The sequence below is a fragment of the Hyperoodon ampullatus genome (genome assembly GCF_949752795.1).
Source record: "Hyperoodon ampullatus genome assembly, chromosome: 10".
Lineage (NCBI taxonomy): Eukaryota > Metazoa > Chordata > Mammalia > Artiodactyla > Ziphiidae > Hyperoodon > Hyperoodon ampullatus.
The window spans coordinates 52541796-52567622 of NC_136923.1; the positions used below are offsets into that span (position 1 = coordinate 52541796).

At 39.8% G+C, this 25827-nt stretch overlaps 1 protein-coding gene across 1 annotated transcript in view; it reads left to right on the forward strand.

Moving 5' to 3' along the window:
• The window catches only part of UBP1 (upstream binding protein 1), a gene marked incomplete at its 3' end in the record, with an annotated part of 64247 nt that overhangs the window by 16732 nt on the left and 21688 nt on the right, over nt 1-25827 (forward strand). The window contains exon 3 of the mRNA XM_079713930.1: nt 22966-23042. Coding sequence (XP_079570056.1) covers nt 22966-23042 — 77 coding nt within the window. The remainder of the gene's footprint in view (nt 1-22965; nt 23043-25827) is intronic.

Consider the following 25827-nt stretch of genomic DNA (forward strand, 5'->3'; position numbering starts at 1 on the left):
TCAAATATGAAACTTAAGAGTCTCTATGATAATCTGTTTTAGCTATAAAAATATCAGAAGAAGCAGTGTAGAGGTAAGGCTACAATATTCAGTGTAGCTTTATTTCTAATGACAAAAAAAGGAAATAACCAGAATATCTCTTACTTAGGGAATAGTTGAATAAGTTACGTGTATACCATGGGATGAATGAGCACATGCACATACACCCCTCTATTTAAAGAACATTGGATATGTCTGTCTGTTGGCCTGGGGGAATATACATAACTTATCACTGTTACTGTTAAACTGGATAAAGACATCTCACATTGATAAAAATTGCAGTCCACCATCTATAGTGATAATGTATTAGACCTACATTCACAGAGTGCTGAGTGTGTATGAAGCAGTGTACTAAATACTATACGTATGTTGTCTCACTTCCCACAATAACCTGAGGAGGAGTGTTATTGATCCATTACAGATTTTAAAAGCGGAAGCTTAGAGCAGTTGATAGACTTGCTCAATGTCAGTTTGGTCAAGCTTAAATTTTAAAAAATAGTTACTGAATATCTACAGTAGTGTGCACAAGGCTTTATTTATTTATTTATTTATTTATTTTGCCACACTGCCCAGCATGTGGAATCTTAGTTCCCCAACCAGGAATCTAACCTGTGGCTCCTGCAGTGGAAGCATGGATCCCTAACCTCTGGACCACCGGGGAATTCCCCACAAGTCTTAAGTGTATAGCTCAATGAATTTTTACACAGATCATTCCCTTGAAAATACTACCTATGTCCAGTATTTCCAGTACCCTGGCAGGCTCCCTTGTATCCCCCTCCCAGCTGACACCTCACATTCATGGTGATCAGTATAATAAGTGCACGTGATTTTCTGGCATGTGACTATGCTCCCTGCAATATTAATGATGAGTATGTTCTTGGTTGTAGAATTGTGTTAATTTACCTCTTAATTTCTCCCAGCCTTTTAAGGAAAAAAAAGTGGAAAAGTGAACTGCATATACAGGCTGCATTTCTGAAAACATATATTTGAATAATCATTAAAAATGCATTTGAGTAACCATAAAGAAATTCTTTTATACACTTTTTAAAAAGAAATTATAATACTTTAAACTTATATGAATATCAGACAGTTCTTTCACAGGTTTCTCTCCTAGCATTTATCTCCCAGCATTATATTTTGACAAAAGGTTCTGAACCCAAGATTTTTTGCGAATCCCCTAAATCATTTTCAAATTTTTAATGAATGTATATTTTTCTAACGAGAGGATCCATAGTTTTTCCCAGATTCAGGCTAAGTTTGAACCTGATTGAGATGTTGCTTGAGTGTCTTTCACCCCACCTCTTTTATTATTTATTTATTTATTTATTTTGCTGCACGCGGGCCTCTCACTGTTGTGGCCTCTCCCGTTACGGAGCACAGGCTCTGGACACGCAGGCTCAGCGGCCATGGCTCACGGGCCCAGCCGCTCCGCGGCATGTGGGATCTTCCCGGACCGGGGCACGAACCCTTGTCCCTTGCATCGGCAGGCGGACTCTCAACCACTGCGCCACCAGGGAAGCCCCTCCCACTGATAAGTTAACAAAGGTCCAGACTTAGCAAAGTGTCTTTTTTTTTAATTGAAGTATAGTTGATTTACAGTATTGTGCCAGTCTCTGCTGTACAGCAAAGTGACTCAGTTATACACATATATACATTCTTTTATCATACTCTTTTCCATTATGATTTATCCCAAGAGATTGGATATAGTTCTCTGTGCTGTACAGTAGGACCTTCTTGTTTATCCTTTGTAAATGTAATAGTTTGCATCTGCCAACCTCAGACTCCAAATCCATCCCTCTCCCTCCCCCTCTCCCCCCTTGGCCACCACAAATCTGATCTCTGTGTCTGTGAGTCTGTTTCTGTTTTGTAGATAAGTTCATTTGTGCCATATTTTAGATTCCACATATAAGTGATATATTTGTCTTTCTCTTTCTGGCATACTTCACTTAGTATGGTAATCTCTAGTTGCATCCACTTAGCTGCCAATGGCATTATTTTGTTCTTTTTTATGGCTGAGCAGTATTCCATTTTATATATTTACCACGTCTTCTTTATCCATTCATCTGTTGGTGGACCTAATTAGGTTGTTTCCATGTCTTGGCTATTATGAATAGTGCTGCTATGAACATAGGGGTGCCTTATCTTTTTGAATTATAGTTTTGTCTGGATATATGCCCAGGAGTGGGATTGCTGGATCATATGGTAATTCTATTTTTAGTTTTCTGATGAACCTCCATACTGTTTTCCGTAGTGGCTGCACCAGCTTACATTCCCACCAAGAGTGTAGGAGGGTTTCCTTTTCTTCACACCCTCTCCAGCATTTGTTGTTTGTAGACTTTTTAATGATGGCCATTCTGACCTGTGTGAGGTGACACCTGATGGTAGTTTTGATTTGCATTTCTCTAATAATTAGTGACATTGAGCATCTTTTCATGTGCCTACTGGTCATCTGTATGTCTTCTTTGGAGAAATGTCTATTAAGGTCTTATGCCCATTTTTCGATTGGTTTGTTTGTTTTTTTGTTGTAGTGTTGTATGAGCTGTTTGTGTGTTTTGGAGATTCAGCCCTTGTGGCATCACATCATTTGCAAATATTTTCTCCTGTTCCATAGATTGTGGTTTTGTTTTTTGTTTTTGTTTTTTAATAGTTTCCTTTGCTATGAAAAGTCTTGTAAGCTTGATTAGATCCCATTTTTTTATTTTTGTTTTTATTTCTATTGCCTTGGGAGACTGACCTAAGAAAACATTGGTACAGTTTATGTCAGAGAATGTTTTGCGTATGCTCTCTTCTAGGAGTTTTATGGTGTCATATGTTTAAGTCTTTAAACCATTTTGAGTTTATTTTTGTGTATGGTGTGAGGGTGTTTTCTAACTTCATTGATTTACATGCAGCTGTCCAACTTGCCCAGCACCACTTGCTGAAGAGACTGTCTTTTTCCCATTTTATATTCTTGCCTCCTTTGTCAAAGATTAATTGGCCATAGGTGTGTGGATTTATTTCTGGGCTCTCTATTCTGTTCCATTGATCCGTATGTCTGTTTTTGTACCAATTCCACATTGTTTTGATTACTGTAGCTTTGTAGTATTCTGAAGTCTGGGAGAGTTATGCCTCCTGCTTTTTTTTTTTTTTTTTTCTTCAGGATTGCTTTGGCAATTCTGGGTCTTTTATAGTTCCATAAAAGATTATTTGTTCTAGTTCTGTGAAAAATGTCATGGGTAATTTGATAGGGATTGCATTAAATCTGTAGATTGCTTTGGGTAGTACGGTCATTTTAACAATATTAATTCTTCCAATCCAAGACCATGGGATATAATTTCCTTTATTACTGTTTTATAGTTCTCAGTGTATAAGTCTTTCACCTCCTTGGTCAAATTTATTCCTAGGTTGTTTTTTTTTTTTGGTGCAATTTTAAAAGGTACTGTTTTTTTACATTCCTTTCTGGTATTTCATTGTTAGTGTAAAGAAATGTAGCCGGTTTCTGAATGTTACTCTTGTATCCAGCTGCTTTGCTGGATTCATTTATTAGATCTGGTAGTTTTTGTGTGGAGTCCTTAGGGTTCTCTGCATAGTATCATGTCATCAGCATATAGTGACAATTTTACCTCTTCCCTTCCAATTTGGATACCTTTTATTTCGTTTACTTGTCTGAATCCTATGGCTAGGACTTCCAATACTATGTTGAATAGAAGTGGTGAGAGGGGGGGTATCCTTGTGGGTTTTTTTTAATTAAAAAAAATTTTTTTGGCCACGCTGTGTGGTGTGTGGGATGTTTGTTCCGCAACCAGTGATCAAAACCATGCCCCCCTGCATTGGAAGCACAGAGCCTTAACCACTGGACAGCCAGGCAAGTCCCGGGGTACCCTTGTCTTGTTGCAGATTTTTGCAGGAAGGCTTACAGCTTTTCACCATTGAGTATTGTATTGGCTGTGGGTTTGTCATAAATGGCTTTTATTGTGTTGAGATACGTTCATTCTATACCCACTTTGGTAAAAGTTTTTTTTTTTTTTTTTTTTTGGCGGTACGCGGGCCTCTCACTGTTGTGGCAGAGCACAGGCTCCAGATGCGCAGGCTCAATGGCCATGGCTCACGGGCCTAACAGCTCCGTGGCATGTGGGATCTTCCTGGACCAGGGCACGAACCCGCGTCCCCTGCATCGGCAGGCGAACTCTCAACCACTGCGCCACCAGGGAAGCCCCTGGTAAAAGTTTTTATCATGAATGGATGTTGAATTTTGTCAAATGCTCTTTTGGCATCTTTTGAGATGATCACGTGGTTTTTGACTTTTCTTTTGTTAATGTGCTGTATTACACTGTTTCATTTGCGTATGTTGGACCATTCTTGTGAACTTGGGATGAATCCCACTTCATCGTGGTGTATGATCTTTTTTATGTGTTGTTAGATTTGGTTTACTAATATTTTGTTGAGAATTTTTCATCTATATTCATCAAAGATATTGGCCTGTAATTTTCTTTTTGGTGGTATCTTTGTCTGGTTTTGGTATCAGAGTGATGGTGGCTTCATAGAATGTCTTTGGGAGTGTTCCCTCCTCTTCAGTCTTTGGAAGAGTTTGAGAAGAATCAGTATAAGTTCTTTTTCGTATGTTTGGTAGAATTCACCTGTGAAGCCAACAGGTCCTGGACTTTTGTTTGTAGGAAGTTTTTTTATTACAGTTTCTATTTCACTTCTAGTGATCAGTGTGTTCACATTATCTGTTTCTTATTGATTCAGTTTTTGTGGGCTGTACATTTCTAGAAAGTTGTCCATTTCTTCTAGGTTGTCAAATTTTTTGGCATATAATTGTTCATAGTATTTTCTTATTTTTTTTGTATTTCTGCGGTATCAGTTGAGATTTCTCCTTTTTCATTTGTTATTTTGTTTATTTGGGTTATCTTTTCTTCAAAAGGGGACAGCGTTTGCTGCTCAGTCGCAGGACGCTCCGCGGCGGCAGTGATCCGTGTCCGCCTCTGGATTCCGAGATGGCAGTGGCATCTTACACCTGCCCCCGGAGCTCGTGTAGGTGGTGCCCTGCTGTCTGAGAGTGGGCACGGAGAAAGAAGCTTCTGTGGCGGCCCACCCCTCTCCTTGCGTGCCCCCCACAATGGTGCCTTGCCTCTCTGGCAGGCCCAGGCTTCTTCCTGGACTCCCTCGGTTGTGGCTCACCACACCCTAGCCCCCTCAGGCCTTCTCCACACAGCCAACCCCAGTCCTCTCCTCCGGGTCTGTCCTCCAAAGCCTGAGCCTCAGCACCCAGCCCCCACCCAGCCCCCACCCAACCCAGTGGATGAGTGTCTCAGGCTGGGGAGTGCTACTCTGTTGCACCAACCATCTGTGCAGGTCTCTCTCCACTTGGCCCTGCACAAACCGTTTGCTGTGCTCCCCTCCAAGGCTCCGAACTTCCCCCTCTGTCCCAGCTGATCTCCCAGGCAGTGAGGGGACTTCCCAGGGTGCAGGAACCTTTCTTCTTTCACAGCTCCCTCCCAGGGGCATAGGTCCTGTCCTGATTCATTTCTCTCTCTTTCTGTTTCTTTCCTTTTCTTTTTTTTTTGGCCCTACCCAGTTATGTGGAGATTTTCTTGCCCTTTTGGAAGCCTGAGTCCTTCTGCCAGCATCCAGTAGATGTTCTGTGAGAAGCATTCCGCGTGTAGATGTATTTTTTTTTAACACCTTTATTAGAGTATAATTGCTTTACAATGGTGTGTCAGTTTCTGCTTTATAACAAAGTGAATCAGCTATACATATACATATATCCCCATATCTCTTCCCTCTTGCGTCTCCCTCCCTCCCGCCCTCCCTATCCCACCCCTGTAGGTGGTCACAAAGCACCGAGCTGATCTCCCTGTGCTAGCGGCTACTTCCCACTAGCTATCTGTTTTACGTTTGGTAGTGTATATATGTCCATGCCACTCTCTCACTTTGTCCCAGCTTACCCTTCCCCCTCCCCATATCCTCAAGTCCATTCTCTAGTAGGTCTGCATCTTTATTCCCGTCTTGCCCCTAGGTTCTTCTGACCATTTCCTTTTTAATTTTCTTTTCTTTTTTTTTTTTTTTTTTAGATTCTGTATATATGTGTTAGCATACGGTATTTGTTTTTCTCTTTCTGACTTACTTCACTCTGTAGGACAGTCTCTAGGTTGTAGATGTATTTGTGATGTATTTGTGGGAGAAGGTGAGCTCCACGTCCTATTCCTCTGCCATCTTGATCCGATCCCCCAGCAGAGTATCTTAAGTTGATCAGACTCACTTTTCAAAAGGAAACATTCTAAGTAGCGCATGTACAGTTTTGATTTTTTTTTATAGAAGCCTTTCCTGAAATATATAGTGTAAAGAGAATCAGGCATAGATATGGAAAATAAAAATGGTTGATTTTTATCTAGGAATTCCAGTAAAATTCCATGGATATTTTTTAGCTGGGTGACATTGCCCTGGGAAGTTTCTGCAAAGTATGTAAAATGTGTCTCAGTGACACATTTTAGTATAGTGTCATCTGTGCATCAGCTTTGATAGTGTGTTAAGTATTGACATAATTTACTCTTTAGTCTTCCTGTTCTTAGTAGTTAGATTTTTATTCAGATTTACTCATGAGTTAATTTTCTTATCTTCAAATGAATTCTTCAGCTCCACCAAGGGAAAATGACTCATCATGGCACTGTTGCCTTGTTTATCAAAAAAGGATACAAAAGCTTTATAAAGAAGGGATTAGATAGGGCACTTGAAGTTGTTCTTCATCAGCACAAGTTTTAATTCCTTTTAAGCTTCCCCACTCATTATAATAAGTGAGAGGGAAATTAAGCAGTCACTTTTTTCTCTGTTACTTGGAAATAATAGTGACAGTGAAAGCACAGTTATCCCCACTTTATATTAAAGCTTTAGAGGGAGTAATTTTTTCCTACAGTTATCTTTTTAGATTGACCATACTTTTTATAGGGACTTAAACCCAGAGATTTCTAATTCCAAATCTCATTTTCTTAACCACTGAGTCTCTTTACTAGAATAGTTCCAGTGTTTTCTAAATTTTCAGTTAATGGTCACCATTTAAAATTTAACAGTGTAACTAAATGATTTATATACATGGTTCAAAGTTCAGAAGGTATGAAAGAGTATACAATAAAACTCTTCTGCTCGCTGGGCCCAAGTAGCCATTGAATTAGAACCCTTTTTAGACACCTAAGAAGATTGTAATCCTGTTAAATGATACCCTTTGTATAACAAAAGTATTGTATCATTAATATTTTATTTATTCCAATAAACTTATTCTGTGATGACTGAATTATATGCTTAAGCATAGTTGTGGTGAACATAATGATCTTGTCACTAAAGGATGAAATTTAAGAGAGAGCTTCCATCCCTAAAGTAATGCCTGGTGGAAGAATGAGATAGAACTGCCCAGGATATATGCACCTCTGCTGCATATGGGATGTCTTTACACACATTATTCACATACCTTTTTGTTCCTTTTAAACGTGTCAACTCTTTACAGTGACTGGTGATTTAAATGTTTTTCTGCATGTAGCGGGGTGAGAGGTAGAGGGCAGCAGTGAGGGGTTGTCATTAGCTGTCTCTGGGGCCAGGCTACCTGTGTTTAGATCCCATTACACCACCTGCTTGTCCAGGCAAGTTCCTTTAATAAAATAACCCCCACCTAAGGTAGCTGAGTTGAGTTAATATGTGTAATGCACTTATAAGGTGGCCAGCACATAGGAAGCACAACACTAGCTTTTCCTGCTGTTACTATTATTTATAACTAGATAGCTTTAATGGTTTCTGATTGTACTGGAGAACCAAGTGGTTAGACCTTGGCTGATGTGTTAGTTTCCTATGGCAGACAGATGAGCAATTTTTACAAATGGTTAGAATGCAACCCTGGGCCTAGATACCTGTGTAATGACTCAGGACTTTTGCCAGGTTTGTTGGCAAGTATGATTACAATCTTTTTTTTTTTTTAATTTATTTTGGCTGCATTGGGTCTTTGTTGCTGCACGCGGGCTTTCTCTAGTTGCGGCAAGCGGGGCGGGGCTACTGTTCGTTGTGGTGCAGTGGCTTCTTCTGTTGCAGAGCGGCTTCTAGGAGCATGGGCTTCAGTAGTTGTGGCTTGTGGAATCTAGAGCACAGGTTCAGTAGTTGTGGTGCACGGGCTTAGTTGCTCCGAGGTATGTGGGATCTTCCCGGAACGGGGCTCGAACCCATGTCCCCTTCATTGACAGGCGTATTCTTAACCACTGCGCCACCAGGGAAGTCCCTACAATCTTTTAAATGAGCCTGTAGCAGAGTTTGTTTGTTTGTTGTTTGTTTTAATATTTATATATTTGGCTGCATTGGGTCTTAGTTGTGGCATACGGGATCTTTCATTGCAGCGTGCGGGCTCTCTAGTTGTGGCATGCAGGCTCTAGAGCGGGCAGGCTTAGTTGCCCTGTGGCATGTGGGATCTTAGTTCCCCAACCAGGGATCAAACCCACGTCCCCTGCATTGGAAGACAGATTCTTAACAATATTGACCACCAGGGAAGTCCCCCTGTAGCAGAGTTTTGAACTGTAGAAGTAACATGTTTGCACTGCTTAGCAACTGTGGCACGTAGAATGATGGTGCCTCGAAGATGTTCATATCCTAATCCCCAAAACCTGTGAATATTTTAACCTTATTCCAAAAGGCACTTCGCAGATATTATTTAATTAAGGCTGTTGAGATGGAGAGATTATCCTGGATTATCCAGGTGGCCCAGTGAAATCACAAGGGTCCTTAAAAGTGAAAGAAGGAGGCAGAAGAGTCAGGAGTCAGGGAGATTTGAAGATGAAGGAAGACTGCCACAAACTAATGGATGTAGGCTACTTCAAGAAGTAGATAAAGTCAAGGAAGTAGATTTTCCCCTACAGCTTCCAGAAGGAATGCAGCCTGCTGACAGCTTCATTTTAGCCCACTAGACCCGTTCTAGACTTCTGAACTCTAGAACTGTGTGATAATAAATTTGCATAGTTTCAAGCTGCTGAGTTTGTGGAAATTTGTTACAGCAGCAATAGGAAACTAACCCATCAACCAAGGCAAATGTGTACTATGTAGATGATCTCCAAAGTGGTGCATAATGAGCTACTATTGTGTATCAGAGCTGTTTCCATAGTGTGGCTGTCATTTACTCTTAAGATTTTAGACAGAAACACTCTGCATACTATAGTACTTACTGCCTCCTAGCTTATCTCTGAAGGCCCAGTCAAAGCTGGGTCTTGAAATGGGCATCTAATGAACCCTGAGCCCTTGCACGCATGAGTGTGTGTGTGTGTGTGTGTGTGTAAATGTGTACATATATGTATATTCAAATATATGGACTGTATACACATGTGTAATGAACATATATGAGGATAAGTGGATTTGTGGAGCATTTGTGTGTATTGGAGTGAGAGCTATCCTAGACTGTTACAGGATTTACAATCCTGTCAAATAATAAATGACTATTTAATGAATTTTGGTTACTTATAAAGGAATCATAATGTAATTTACTTTAAACAGCTTTAGAATGACTTAGTTCTTAATTTTGGCATAGGCAAGTTATTCCCAGGAGAAGGTCCCGAATGCTTTGTGCTAGAAACAGCATTGACGGACTGGATATTTGTAGCTTTGCACAGAGCAGTGGTCTCCAACAACAGCATGCGTTGGGATCACCTAGAAGGCTTGTCAAACATGATTGACAGAGTTTCTGAGTCAGTGGGTCTGGAGTGGGGCTGGAGAATTTGTATTTCTGACGAGTTTCCAAGTGATGCTGATGCTGCTGGTCTGGGGACCATGCTTCAGTTTTTTATTACTTTGAATATTCAGGCAAATATGTGAGCATCCCCTCACCACCACTTCTTATAGACAGATTTCCTCAGAGGAGCGTTGACACATAGGTAGGGCTGTAGCCATTCTTAGGGCATAGCTTGGTCACTCCTAGTAGCCTCCCCTTCAAGCTCATTGCTCACCTTCTGCCTCCGGAGCAGCTGTTGCTAAAGAATATTTGCCATTGTGTAATACCATTGTGTAACATAAAGAAATATAATTCTGTGTAGTCTTAACTTCATCAGTCAGGTAGAAATTGGAACAAGTACTGATGCTTTAGAGTGTCGGTTTTTGTACTGTTTTGAATGATAGAAGTACAGAGTTTAAAAGCTGTATTTGTGTTTTCCTGGTTATGCCTGGGCAGCTGTCCTTCTCAGCTCTTAGGTAATGAGAAAACTTAAACCTCTAACTTTAAAAAAAAATTATTATTAAATATTTATTTATTTGGCTACATCGGGTCTTAGTTGCGGCATGTGGGATCTTTCGTTGTGGCATGTGGGCTCTCTAGTTGTGGTGTGCAGACTCTGGAGCACACGGGCTTAGTTGCCCCATAGCATGTGGGGGTCTTAATTCCCCGACCAGGGATCAAACCCACGTCGCCTGCATTAGAAGGCAGATTCTTAACCACTGGACCACCAGGGAGGTCCCTAAACCTCTAACTTTGTGGAGTAAAAAAACTGTAGTCCCAATATGGAGCCACAGAAAGGGGAGTAAGTAGTTGCCTATCCCTTTGGGCAGGGATCTGGCTGGAATAGGCTGCCCCTTGTCCAGTAGCCCCAGCTGAATCCATGATGCTTCCCCACCATGATATGAGTGACACGACTTCTTGTTTTGGGGTTTTTTTTAAATAGGAATATCTTACTATTCATTTTCATTTATTTAATTTATTATTATATTTTGGCTGTGTCGGGTCTTTGTTGCTGCGCACAGGCTTTTTCTAGTTGCGGCGAGCGGGGGCTACTCTTTATTGAGGTGCGTGGGCTTCTCATTGCAGTGGCTTTTCTTGTTGTGGACCATGGGCTCTAGGCGCACAGGCTTCAGTAGTTGCAGCACATGGGCTCAGTAGTTGCAGCACACAGGCCTTAGAGCATGCAGGCTTCATTAGTTGCGGCGCACAGGCTCTAGGGCATGTGGGCTCAGTAGTTGTGGTGCATGGGCTTAGCTGCTCTGTGGCATGTGGGATCTTCCTGGACCAGGGATCGAGCCCATGTCCCTTGCATTGCCAGGCGAATTCTTAACCTCTTTGCCACCAGGGAAGTCCCATGAGTGAGACTTCTGATCTTAAACCATTGATTTATTCCAGATCAGCTTATTGCTGCTATTAGATCAGAAATACCTGTTCATATGGAGGCCAAATTCTACTTGGAGCACCCTGTTAATTAACCAGTATTAGCTACCTTGCAAACAAGTTTTAGGTCCTAGGAAATAAAGTAGCATGTCTATTGGATTAAAAATACCGTTAAATAATTGACGCTTCAAAAAAGAAAATATATTTTTTGGTAAGTTCATTTTACACTGTGGTAGATTTCCTTGAGGTTAGCTTTGGTTCTTGTTATAGATTAAAGTTCTGTATTAGGACCTTAGAAATAAATGCTTTGAACTTAACCAAAGTGGATCTTTCACACCTTGGGCTCCATTTTGCTCTGGAGTCCATCTTACACTCTATATTCAAAGGTAGGTGGGGACATGAACTCGTAGCACTTCTATTTTTCAATTCTGTCAGTGCTTTTGCTTTTCTAAGCCAAGAAAGGAGTAAACAACTCCAAACGTGACAGGTAAATTCAGAAGATAAAGCTAAAAATAGGACTAGTAACTTTTAGAGTATTGCAGTTTGTGTTAACTTTATACTTCGTTGGTAGTGGGACTTTTTAATATTTCATTTGGAACCTAGACTAACATTTCAGGAAGTTGTTTTATTAGGAGAATTATGGAGGGGGATCAAATAGAAGGAGAAATTGAACCAATAAAAGTCTGGTAATATATCAATGGATATTGCCATTGAGTAAAACTTGGTGGGGAGGGATTTCTAAATAGTGAGAGACATGGGATAAAACTGAAGAAGGAAGAAAGCTAGGACATACATAGTTTCCAACAGGGAAATCATTTGAAGCATAATAAGTGTTACAGAGCCTTTTTTCAAAACCTGCTTTTGACTTCAGAAGAATAAAAATCTATAGTGCTTTAATACAGGAGCAGCCAAGCCTTAGATCTGTTCGTGGAAGCAGATTGAACTTTATATTGAGCACAGAAATATCCTAAGGTTGAGGAGGAAAAATAATACAAAAGAATATAAGGCACATTGAGATTTCTTCCTTTGATCTTTTTCAATCCTTAGAATTTTGAGTTTTTGAGGACCACAAGGGAATCCTGGCGAGAGAAGTTCTCCCTCCCTCCTTGTGCATTTGGTCCACCTTCCATCTCACAGACTGCTTTTCTTTGGGTTATTCTCAGATTTATAAATCAACTTGATAAAATGTATGCAATCGCACTCCTTGATTTTCTCTCTCAGATCTGCTTCTTGTGATCTTCCCCATGTCAGGAAGTTCCTTAGCCAAAAATCTGGAGTAACCCTCAGCTGCTCTTTCTCTCACACTTTAATTAATATACCAGAAAATACATAGGCTCTACCTTCAGAATCTCTCCAGAGTGACAACTGCTTCTTAAACCATCTCTACCTCTACTGTCCATAGCTGAGAGTGACTGTTTCCCTTTAGCCACGACATCTCAAACTGAGAGATTCATGCTAATCTGATAGGTGAAAAGCCATTTCAATGTGGCTTTATCATGCATGTCTCTGATGGAGTTCAAATGTCTGAATGTCTTTTTTTTTTTCTTGGCCGTGTGTCGCTTATTGCGGGATCTTATTAGTTCCCTGACCAGGGATGTAACCTGGCATCCTGGCAGTGGAAGCACGGCGTCCTAACTGCTGGACCACCAGGGAATTCCGAGACGTCGAATGTCTTTTTCTTTCTTTTTTAAATAAATAAATTTATTTATTTTTGGCTGCGTTGGGTCTTCATTGCTGCGCGCAGGCCTTCTCTAGTTGTGGCGAGTTGCAGTTGTTACGGAGCTTGGGTTCTAGGTGTGCAGGCTCAGTAGTTGTGGCACATGGGGTTAGTTGCTCCGTGGCATGTGGGATCTTCCCAGACCAGCGCTCGAACCCGTGTCCCCTGCCTTGGCAGGCGGATTCTTAACCACTGTGCCACCAGGGAAGCCCTGGAATGTCTTTTAATATGTTTAAGAACTGTTGGCTTTCCTTCTTTTGTGTGAAGTACATGTTCATGTCATTTGTTCATTTTCTGCTAGGGTTGTTGGGCGTTTGTTAGCAATTTTGTAAGAGTTCTTTTCCTTTGATACTAGGGAGATTAGCCCTCTGTGACTAATGTGAGGTGCAAATATTCCCCCTCTTGCTAATCAGAATCCCTGAGTCAAAAGATGCAGTATTTAACTTGTTAACAGGTGCAGGCAGACTATCTTTCAGAAAGAGTTTATCAGTTTACATTTCCCCACATTTTATGTGCTTATTCTCCCCCATCTTTACCCACTTGATTTTTTAAATTAATTAAACATTTTTTTGTTGATCTGATAATCAGCACAAACATTTTGTTAACTTTTGTGTCCTGAATTCTTGAGGTTGAGTGTAATTTCAGGTATGTAATGGTGTATTTATCAATGATATCTATTCATTTGCTTTTTAAAAATCTTTTTTATTTTTTAACTTTTTAAATTGAAGTATAGTTGATTTACAATGTTGTGTTAAATACTGCTGTACAGTAAAGTTATACAGTTACACACACACACACACATATACATTCTTTTTCATATTCTTTTCCATCATGGTTTATCACAGGATATTGAACGTAGTTCCCTGTGCTATACAGTAGGACCTTGTTGTTTATCCATTCTATATATACTAGTTTATATCTGCTAATCCCAAACTCTCAATCCCTCCCTCTCCCACTGCCGTCCCCCTTGGCAACCACTAGTCTGTTCTCTATGTCCGTTATTCTGTTTCTGTTTCATAGATAGGTTCATTTGTGTCATTTTTTAAAGTCTTTATTGGGGCTTCCCTGGTGGTCCAATGGCTAAGACTCCATGCTCCCAATGCAAGGGACCTGGGTTCGATCCCTGGTCAGGGAACTAGATCCCACATGCTACAGCTAAGAGTTTGCATGCCCCAACTAAAAGAGCCCACATGCCACTACAAAGACCCAGCGGAGGTCTTATTTAAAAAAAAAAAAAAAAAGTCTTTATTAAATTTATTACAATATTGCTTCTGTTTTATGTTTTGGTTTTTTGGCCATGAGGCATGTGGGATCCTAGCTCCCTGACCAGGGATTGAACCCACACCCCCTGCATTGGAAGGCAAAGTCTTAACCACTGGACCACCAGGGAAGTCCCCTGTGTCATATTTTAGAATCCACATGTAAGTGATATCAGATGGTATTTGTTTTTCTCTTTCTGACTTACTTCACTTAGTATGATAATCTCTAGTTGCATCCATGTTGCTGCAAGTGGCATTATTTTGTTCTTTTTTATGGCTAAGTAGTATTGTATTTTATCTATTTACCACATCTTCTTTATCAGTTCGTCTGTTAGTGGACATTTAGGTTGTTTCCACGTCTTGGCTATTATGAATAGTGCTGCTATGAACATAGGGGTGCCTTTATCTTTTTGAATTATAGTTTTGTCTGGATATATGCCCTGGAGTGGGATTGCTGGATCATATGGTAATTCTATTTTTAATTTTCTGATGAATGTCCATACTGTTTACCATAGTGGCTGTAGCAGCTTACATTCCCACCAACAGTGTAGGAGGGTTCCCTTTTCTCCACACCCTCTGCAGCATTTGTTAATTGTAGACTTTGTAATCATGGCCATTCTGACTTGTGTGAGGTGGTACCGTATTGTAGTTTTGATTTGCATGTCTCTAATAATTAGTTATGTTGAGCATCTTTTCATGTTCCTACTGGCCATCTGTATTTCTTCTTTGGAGGAATGTCTCTATAGGTCTGCTGATTTTTTGATTGGGTTGTTTGTAAATTTGGTGTTCAGTTTTACGAGCTATTTGTACATTTTGGAAATTAAGACCCTGTCGCATTGTTGGCAGATATTTTCTCCCATTCTGTAGGTGGTCTTTTCGTTTTGTTTATGGTTTCCTTTGCTGTGCAAAACGTTGTAAGTTTGATTCGGTCTCATTTTTATTTTTATCTCTATTGCCTTGGAAGACTGACCTAAGAAATATTGGTACGATTTATGTCAGAGAATGTTTTGCCTATGTTCTCTTCTAGGAGTTTTATAGTGTCATGTCTTTTAAGTCTTTAAGCCATTTGAGTTTATTTTTGCGTATGGTGAGAGGGTGTGTTCAACTTCATTGATTTACATACGGCTGTCCAATTTCCCAACACCACTGGCTGAAGAGCCTGTCTTTTTTCCATTTTATATTCTTGCCTCCTTTGTCGAAGGTTAATTAACCGTAGGTGTGTGGGTTTATTTCTGGGCTCGCTATTCTGTTCTGTTGGTCTATATGTCTGCTTTTGTGGCAATACAACACTGATTACTGTAGCTGTGTAGTAGTGTCTGAAGTCTGGGATGGTTATGCCTCCTCTTTGCTCTTTTTCATCAGGATTGCTTTGGCAATTCTGGATGTTTTATGGTTCCATATCAGTTTAGGATTACTTGTTCTAGTTCTGTGAAAAATGTCATGGGTAATTTGATGGGGATTGCATTAAATCTGTAGATTGCTTTGGGTAATACGGCCATTTTAACAATATTCTTCAAATCCAAGAGCCTGAGATATCTTCCCATTTCTTTGAATCATCTTTACTTTCCTTTATTAATGTTTTATAGTTCTCAACGTATAAGTCTTTCACCTCTTTGGTCAGGTTTATTCATAGGTATTTTATTTTGGGGGTTGCAATTTTAAAAGGTATTGTTTTTTTACGTTCTCTTTCTGACATTTCATTGTTGGTGTAAAGAAATGCAACTGATTTCTGAATGATAATCTTGTATCCTGATATTTTGCTGAATTCATTTATTAGATCTAGTAGTTTTTGTGTGGAGCCCTTAGGGTTTTCTATATATAGTATCATGTCATCTGCATACAGTGACAGTTGTACCTCTTCCCGTCCAATCTGGATACCTTTTGTTTTGTTTTCTTGTCTGATTGCTGTTGCTAGGACTTCCAATACTATGTTGAATAGGAGTGGTGAGAATGAGCATCCTTGTCTTGTTCCAGATTTTAGCAGGAAGGCTTTCAGCTTTTCACCATTGAGTATTATATTGCCTGTGGGTTTGTAATAAATGGCTTTTATTATGTTGGGATATGTTTCCTCTGTATCCACTTTGGTAAGAGTTTTTTTTTATCATGAATGGATATTGAATTTTGTCAAATGCTCTTTCTGTGTCTTTTGAGATGATCATGTGGCTTTTGTCTTTTGTTGATGTGGTATATCACATTGATTCATTCTCATATGTTGAACCATCCTTGTAACTCTGGAATGAATCCAACTTGATCATGGTATATAATCCTTTCTATGTGTTGTTGGATTCGGTTTGCTAATATTTTGTTGAGAATTTTTGCATCTATATTCATCAAAGATACTGGCCTGTAATTTTCTTTTTTCGTGGTGTCTTTGGTTTTGGTATCAGGATGATGGTGGCTTCATAGAATGCACTTGGGAGTGTTCCCACCTCTTCAGTTTTTTTGGAAGAGTTTGAGAAGGATAAGTATGAGTTCTTCTTTATATGTTTGGTAGAAGCCATCTGGTCCTGGACTTTGTTCATAGGGAGTTGTTTTTTTTTATTATTATAGATTCTGTTTCACTTCTATCTGTTCAAATTATCTATTTTTTCTTGATTCAGTTTTTGTGGGCTGTATGTTTCTAGAAACTTCTCCATTTCTTCTAGGTTGTCGAATTTGTTGCCATGTAATTATTCATAGTATTCCCTTATGGTTTTTTGTATTTCTGCAGTATCCGTTGTTAAGCCTCCTTTTTCATTTGTTACTTTGTTTATTTGGGTTCTATCTCTTTTCTTCTTGTTGAGCTTGGCTAGCAGTTTGTCAGTCTTGTTTATCCTTTCAAAGAACCGGCTCTTGGTTTTATTGAATTTTTTTTTCTGTTTTTTATTTTCTTCTTAATTTATTTCCTCTCTGATAGTTATTATTTTCTTCATTCTGCTGACTTTAGGTTTTGTTTGTTCTTCTTTTTCTAATTCTCTTAAGTGATAATTTAGGTTGTTTGAGATTTTTCTTGTTTCTTGAGGAAGGCCTGTATTGCTGTGAACTTCCCTCTAAGAACTGCTTTTGCTGCATCCCATAGATTTTGTATGGTTGTGTTTTCATTGTCATTTGTCTTAAGGTATTTTCTAATTTCCTCTTTGATTTCATCATTGACCTATTGTTTTTTTAGTACCATGTTGTTTTGTCTCCATGTAATCGTGGGTTTTTTTTCTCATTTCTTTTTCTGTAGTTTATTTCTAGTTTCCTGCCATTGTTGTCAGAAAAGATGCTTAAGATAATTCCTATACTCTTAAATTTGTTGAGGCTTGTTTTGTGCCCTAGTATGTAGTCAGTCCTAGAGAATGTTCCAAGTGCACTTGAAAAGAATGTGTATTCTGGATTTTTCGGATGTAATGTCCTGAAAATATCAATTACGTCTAACTTGTATCATTTAGGATCTCTGTTGCCTTACTGATTTTTCTGTCTAGAAGATATGTTCATTGATGTCAGTGGGGTGTTAAATTGTTGTATTGTCAGTTTCTCCCTTTATGTCTGGTTAGTCTTTGTTTTATATATTTGGGTGTTCCTTTATTAAGTGTTCCTTTATTAAGTAAAATCCTCTTGTATTGATTCTTTTATCATTATATAGTGTCTTTCTTTATCTTTATGGCCTTTGTTTTAAAGTCTATTTTTTCTGCTATGAGTATTGTGACCCCCACTCTCTTATCATTTCCGTTTGCATGAAGTATCTTTTTCCATCCCCTTACTTTAAATCTGTGTGTGTCCTTTGTCCTAAAGTGGGTCTCTTGTAGGCAGCACATTGTAGCCTCTTATTTTTTAACCCAATATGCCACTCTTTGTCTTTTTTTTTTTTTTTTTTTTGCGGTACGCGGGCCTCTCACTGTTGTGGCCTCTCCAATTGTGGAGCACAGGCTCCGGACGCGCAGGCTCAGCGGCCATGGCTCACGGGCCCAGCCACTCCGCGGCATGTGGGATCCTCCCAGACTGGGGTATGAACCCGTGTCCCCTGCATCGGCAGGCGGACTCTCAACCACTGCGCCACCAGGGAAGCCCCACTCTTTGTCTTTTGATTGAAACATTTAGTCCATTGACATTTAAGGTAATTATTGGTAGCTATGTACTGGGTTGGCGCAAAAGTTCATTTGGTTTTTTTCTGTAAGCTGGCTTTAGTATTGCATAGTTATCTTTAACTTCACTTGAAACAATTTTGTTAGACTCTATTGTGACAGCTATCATATCAGCGTGCATTAAAAAAAAATCAAAATTGGTGAATTTTTGTGTAGCTATTTTAATATTGAAGATGGAAGAAAACAGCATTTTCAGCATATTATGGTTTATAATTTCAAGAAAGGTAAAAACGCAACTGAAACGCAAAAAAAAATTTGTGAAGTGTATGGAGACGGTGCTGTGACTGACTGAACATGTCAAAAGTGGTTTGCGAGGTTTCGTGCTGGAGATTTCTTGCTGGACGTTGCTCCACGGTCAGATAGAGAGATTGAGGTTGATAGCGATCAAATTGAGGTATTCATTGAGAACAATCAATGTTATACTACACAGCAGATAGTCGACATAAGCAAAATATCCAAATAGAGCATTGAAAATCATTTGCACCAGTTTGGTTATGTTTATCACTTTGATGTTTGGGTTCCACATAAGTTAAGCAAAAAAAAAAACTTCTTGACCGTATTTCCGCATGCAATTCTCTACTTAAACGTAACACAACCGTTCTGTTTTTAAAACAAAATGTGACAGGCAATGAAAAATGGATACTGTACAATAATGTGGAATGGAAGAGATCGTGGGGAAAGCAAAATGAACCATCACCACCAGCCCCACCAAAGGCCAGTCTTCATCCAAATAGGTGATATTATGTATATGGTGGGATTGAAGGGAGTCCTCTATTATGAGCTCCTTCCAAAAAACCAAACGATTAATTCTAACAAGTACTGCTCCCAGTTAGACCAACTGAAAGCAGCACTTGACAAAAAGAGTCCAGAATTAGTCAACAGAAAACACACAATCTTCCATCAGGATAACGTAAGACCGCATGTTTCTTTGATGACCAGACAAGAACTGTTACAGCTTGGCTGGGAAGTTCTGATTCATCTGCCCTATTCACCAGACATTGCACCTTCAGATTTCCATTTATTTTGGTCTTTACAAAATTCTCTTCATGGAAAAAATGTCAATTCCCTGGAAGACTATAAAAGGCATCTGGAGCAGTTCTTTACTCAAAAAGATAAAAAGTTTTGCAAAGATGGAATTATGAAGTTTCCTGAAAAATGGCAGAAGGTAGTGGAAGAGAATGGTGAATACATTGTTCAATAAAGTTGCGGGTGAAAATGAAAAATGTATCTTATTTTTACTTAAAAACCAAAGGAACTTTTTGGCCAACCCAATGTTTATTGCCGTTTTAAACTTTATTTTCCCATTGATTTTTATTTCTTCTCTGTCCCTTTTTCTTTGTTCGTGTGTGTGTGTGTGTGTGTGTGTGTGTGTGCTGATGATTTTCTTTTGTATTGATATTATACTTATGTTCTCCTCTTTTTGGTTTTTGTGAATCTGTTCTATGTTTTTGATTTGTGATAACCCTGTTTTTCAAGTATGTTAACCCCTTACTATATCTACTTGCCTTAGACTGATAGTCATATAGGCTCAAACACATTTTAGGGAGAACAAATTCTACATTTTCTTCCCTGCCTCCCATTTTACAATTTTTAAAAATTAATTAATTTACTTATTTATTTTTGGCTGCATTGGATCTTTGCTGCTGCAGGCGGGCCCTCTCCAGTTGTGGCAAGCAGGGGTCACTCCCTGCCACGGTGCACAGGCTTCCCATCGCGCTGGCCTGTCGCGTTGTGGAGCATGGGCTCCAGGTGCACAGGCCTCAGCAGTTGTGGCACGTGGGCTTAGCAGCTGTGGCTCGCGGGCTCCAGAGTGTAGGCTCAGCAGCTGTGGCGCACAGGCCCAGCTGCTCCGCAGTATGTGGGATTCTCCCGGACCAGGGCTCGAACCCGTGCCCCCTGCATTGGCAGGCGGATTCTTAACCACTGCACCACAAGGGAAGCCCCCATTTTACAATTTTGATGTCCTCTTTTACATCTTCGTGTTTATCCTTTTGCTGTTCATTTTGGTTATCATCACTTTCACAGAAATTTTTTAATCTTTTAAAATCTGTACTGGCTGATTTAAATGATTTATTTTCCAGTTGTGATTTTCTCTTTCCTATAGATTCTTCATTTCTGTTTAGGGAAGACCTTTCAATATTTCCGTTAGGATGGGTTTAGTATTGCTGTATTCTTTTAGTTTTTGCTTGTCTGAGAAATTCTTTATCTCTTCTTCTATTCTAAATCATAATTTTGCTGGATAGAGTATCCTAGGTTACACATTTTTCCCTTTCAGAACTGAATATATTGGGTTGGCCAGAAAGTTCGTTTGGGTTTTGCCATAAGACGTTACGGGGAAACCTGAATGAATTTTTTGGCCAACCCAAAATCTTGCCACTCCCTTCTGGCCTGCAACGTTTCTGTATAGAAACCAGCTGATAGTCTTATGGGGGTTCCCTTGTAATGAACTCTTGCTGCCTTTAAAATCCTCTATCTTTAAGTTTTGCTATTTTTGTTATAATATGTCTTGGTGTAGGTCTGTTTTGGATTTATCTTGTTTGGGACCCTCTGTGCTTCCTGTACCTGGATATCTGTTTCCTTTTTTAGGTTTGGAAACTTTTCAGCCATAATTTCTTCAGATACATTTTCAGTCCTCTTTTCTCTTTCTTCCTCTTCTGGAATTCCTAGTATGCATAGGTTGGCATGCTTTATATTATCCCATAGGTCTTTTATGTTGCTTTCATTTTTTTTTCATTTGGCTTTCTGTCTGCTCTCTTGATTGGGTGGTTTCCATTATTTTATCTTCCAGTTCACTTGTTCTTCTGCATTATTCTTTCTGCTATTCATTGCCTTTATCTCAGCTTTCACGTCTGCAAATGAGTTTTCTATTTTTTCTTGGTTCCTCTTTATAGTTTCTAGCTGTTTTTTTTACAGTACTCTGCATTTCTGTCAATAGCCTTTCTTAATTCCTTCAGTATTTCCATTGCCTCTTTTTTGAAATCGGTGTCTGTTAGACTGAAGAGGTCTGCTTCACTGTTTGCTCTTTCAGGGGAATTCTCTTGGTCTTTTAACTGGGAGTGGTTCCTCTGCTTCTTCATTTTACTTGTGTTTATCTTACTTTGTGAGTTTAGGAGAAACAGTTACCTACTTTGGTCTTAGAGGGCTGTTTATGTGGGGGTCCCTGTGTAGCTTGTACGTGTTTAATGTATTTGGTACAAGGCTGTTTTTAGTATGGATGCCTGTTGCCTCTTTACTCAGAGTGTGCTGGTCATTACCCCCGAGAGGGGCGGGGTGTGCGGATGCCACGGCTGGTGTCTGGTCTGGCAGTGGCTCAGGCACACCCCCGGAGCACGCAGTGGGGGCAGCAGCAGCTCATGACCACTCCTGGGGTCTGGGAGGGTGGCAGCAGGGGCTCATGACCACTCCTGAATATTCATTTCCGTTTTTAAAGAAGTTACTGTTTATTCTTTTTCCAGGTTCAGATCCATTGTTAAGTATGCTGCAGATTTAACTTTTTAAAAAATCTCTCTTACCATAAGGGTGTTTTTAGTTTAATCTCTCTCAGTGTGTTGAATGAATTTGACTGTTCCTTAGTGGTGTATACAGCAGTTGTTTTCCTTCACCAACCTTGGAGTGATTTAGTTGTATTTTGGTAACTGTTATGTTTTGACCCTATGATCTTGTACTCTTTGTATATTTTTGTAAGCCCAGTGGAGTGTGGGCAGGGTATTGGTAGTTTTATTATAAAGAGCCTCAACTTCATATGTTACTAGAAGCACTCTTTAATTACTACTAATTTTCTGCATATCAAATTATGCTGTCATTTTTATTATTTAATGACAGATAATCCAAACATCTTTTTTGTGGATTTGGAGCATATTACTGACTTTTGGCAGCAGCAGCTTATTTTCCTAATTAAATAGATTGGTGTGTGAGTTTCTATTCGTGGTTTTTTTATGGACCCTAATTGAGCAGTGACAAGATGTGAGTTGGGTTCATTGGACACAGGGGAGAAAGCTCCAGGATTAAAATTTGACCTTAGTTTACACAAAAACCTGTCTACAAATGTTCCTAGTATCATTATTCATAATAGCCAAAAAGTGGAAACAACCCAGATGTCTTTCAACTGTTGAATGAATAAACGAAGTGTGGTGTATGCATTCAGTTGGATAATTTGGCCATAAATAGGAAAGACTGACACGTGCTACAACCTGGATGAACCTTGGAAACATTATAAGTGAAAAAGCCAGTCACAAAAGGCCACCTGTTGTGTGATTCCATTTATACCTACTGTCTAAAGCAACCAAATCCCAAGAGAAAGAAAGTAGATTGATGAGTGGTTGTGAGGAGCTAGGGGTGGGTGGATGAGAAGGGACTGCTCACGGGTATGAGTTTTCTTTTTGATGATGAAGGTGCTCTAAAATTAATAGCAGTTTGGGCTGCACAACTCTGCATTTACTAAAAACCAGTTAATTGTACACTTTAAAAGGGTGAATTTTATGGCATGTAAGTTATACCTTAATAAAGCTGTTATGAAAAATTGGTCTCAGATAATGAGTGTGAGAGGGTAACAGAGGCAAGTAAACTGACTGAGGAACTCTTCAGCCTTGAGAGTGGAAGAAGGAAAGGATATGATTTGCAGGGAAGAGAAAGATTAACCTGAGTTTGCTTCTTTAGAAATTAATATTGGGCAGTCATATGTTTGAGTTGAATTTTTGTTACACAGAGTGATGTTCTTTATATGGATTGTTTTTGATACACAATTTTTAAAAATAGGTCAGTCTTACGAAATTCGCATGCTGGATAATCGGAAAATGGGAGATGTGCCTGAGATCACTGGAAAACTGGTAAAGGTAAGGACCATCTGTTTAAATTCCTAAAAGATACTGCAGTGACTCAAGCAGTTTTGCTGCAAGAGTTTTGTTTTTTGTTGCAGGGGTTATTAAAAAATTATTTAATTTCACTTTAAGAAAGTAATGGCTATATTAAAACTATTTTGAGCTATATTTTGTTTACTCCTCTGTAAAATAGGAATTGTAGTAATTACTGAGTGAAGTAAACGTGAAGGCCCTCTGGAAACAAGGTGCCATAGAAAAGTTGGTTGCAGCTAAAGGAGGGAGAAAAACCCACTACCACAACAAAAAACTTTGTTTCTCTTTAAAAGTAGAAGATAGTGTGGAAACTGTTTCTCTTTAAAAATAAAAGTGTGGGGGGAAAATATAAGTGTTACTTTGAAACTTTTATTTCACCTCTTAAAATTTCTCTAAGTAAAATTTGATCTCTTCACGCTACTGGTGTATCTGAATGAAGAGTCAGTTATTCCAGGCCTAGGAGGTGCAGCCAACCCATTCCTTTTAGGGTGTGTCTTCAGACCCATCCCCGGCCCCTGCAGTGTCATGCAAGGTGGGTCCTTCTAGCCTCTACCTGTCACGCACCACACAGTATCATAAACTCTGGAGCATTACAGGGCAAGGGTTACAGAAGAAGCTTAATTGGGAAAAGAGAAAACTTCATTGTGGCTAACTGTTAGCAAAGGAGAAGCAGGATGAGTTCTCTCGGTCCTTCCATCTTCCTACAGAGAGGCCTGTTGGGGCCCGAGTGCTGCTGGGCCCTCAGTGTAGAGAGGCATTCCATTGGAAAGACCCATCCCTTTTCAGACGGGCGAGCATGGGGAAGGCAGCCTGTGGGGGAGTGGACAGCAGTACTAATGCTAACAAATTAGGCTTGTCCAGAAAGCAGCTGCTCAGCACTGGAGGCCTGAGAGTCTTTGGGATATTTTAGTACTCCTCCCACTCCTGGGGGCAGGAAGCTCCCAATCCTGTGAGACGTTCTAGTCCCCAGTGGATCTTTGTCTTGCCAACCTGGAGTAAGCTCCCAGGTTTCTTCTGACTCCCGGGGCTCCCAACATTCTCAGAACAGAAGGAGAGAGGTTATTTACCCATTCTCACGTGTGCCATCTGAACATGGAGTCTGTCATGTCTGTGTTCCACCAGTGGGTTTGATCATTTCCCTAAAGGGTGGGTCAGATGGCCTTATTTTTTTTATTCCCTCCTGTTGACTTTCTCACCTGAATGCTAATTAGATTCACCCTTTTAAAAAGGCATCAGCACTGTTCCCAGTGAGCAAGCCCTATTGAATTGGTTATGCTCTGCTGGACTCTAGTGACAAATAGCTATGGTTTGGTCAAGGAGCAACAGCTCTCATTTTTCAGAGTCTACGAGGCTTAGCAGTGTTGAAGATTCTCTCAGCATGTCTTGCTCCCAGCTCGTCATTCATTGTCAGACAAGTATTGGGCACCCCAGCAAATCTTTGCCAAATTGTACCACACCTGGTTAAAATTCAGCCTAGTAATATATTGTTTAAGGGAAGATGTGGGTGAACTCTTTTGTCATTGTGAAAGTCACAGGGTTACTTTTTAAGAAGTCTTAGTTTCATCTTCCACTTGATAAGCCACATGTCTGATTTTTGGTGGATGTGCCAGAATACATCCAGTTACATCCTGAGAGCTTGCGTGGGATTCAGAGTTACAGTCTGCTACTGCCAGAGACTACAGGATAACTTTCTTAAAGACCACATGCTTCTTCATCTAGAGGATCCCTAAAATACTCTGTAGCCATCTAGAGTTTAATTTTCTGGCCCCATGATCTTTGACTCTGCTGTTGGGGGTGGGGGGGCTTCGGGATCAAATGCTGCTGATCAAAGGTGCTTTGGAACTTCTTGACCTGCTTAAAATATGCAGTGATGTGCTTTCTCTGATTGTTGTGTTTCTATCTTATTGTTAGGGCCCCTTTATCTGCGGCTGATTCTCTAAGTGTATTGTCTCCTTTTAGTCCGAACTTCCAGATAACAGTTTTTCCCCTTCCAGTTTTATTTAAGAGGTTTTCTTTTATATCTTGCCATTTCTTAACTATGGTCCTCCATATTCCTTATTGTACTGTCTTATGTCTTAGTCTGACCTAGAATGGGGTTTAGTAAAGCACTTAAAACTATTACCTGTATTCTCATACTATTTTCATCTGAATTCGTGGATTTGATTTGGTTCTTACTAAATATGGAAGAATCAAAATCATGACATTTTGTGTGCTGCACTTCTGAGAGATCAACCTGCTGGTGAATGTGAACCAGGAGCCACCGCTGGCTCAAGCACCATCACTCTGTGAGGGCTTTGCTGCCAGCAGGCAGCCATGTGAAGTGGGTGCTGGTGGGGAATTGGGTGTGGGTCAGAGTGGCAACTGTGCCTTTATAGGCGTCCACAGAGGTCCTAATGACTGACTTTGCCTCTTTTTAAACTATTTCAAATTACAGTATTTCTACTTTTAAATGGTTCCCTTCAAAATATTTATCAACTATGTCTTGGACAGCATTTTGGGGGTGCGGAAGGCAGGAGCACTAAAGATACAAGTTATTTCCTGTTCAAACCAGCAGAGCGTCTACTAGAAATAAGATTATCTTACTGCATCATAGTCTGAGAAACAGTTATTTATAAATGTGTCAGAAACACTAATTAGTGCAAATCTGGTATCTGAATCCATTTTGATGACTTGTTATCCTGTTCTTGGAATGGAACAGCAGCTGGCAGCCCAAACCTGTGGGAGGTGAGGGCGGGATGGGTGGAGAGCAGAGAATGGCCTAGAGTTT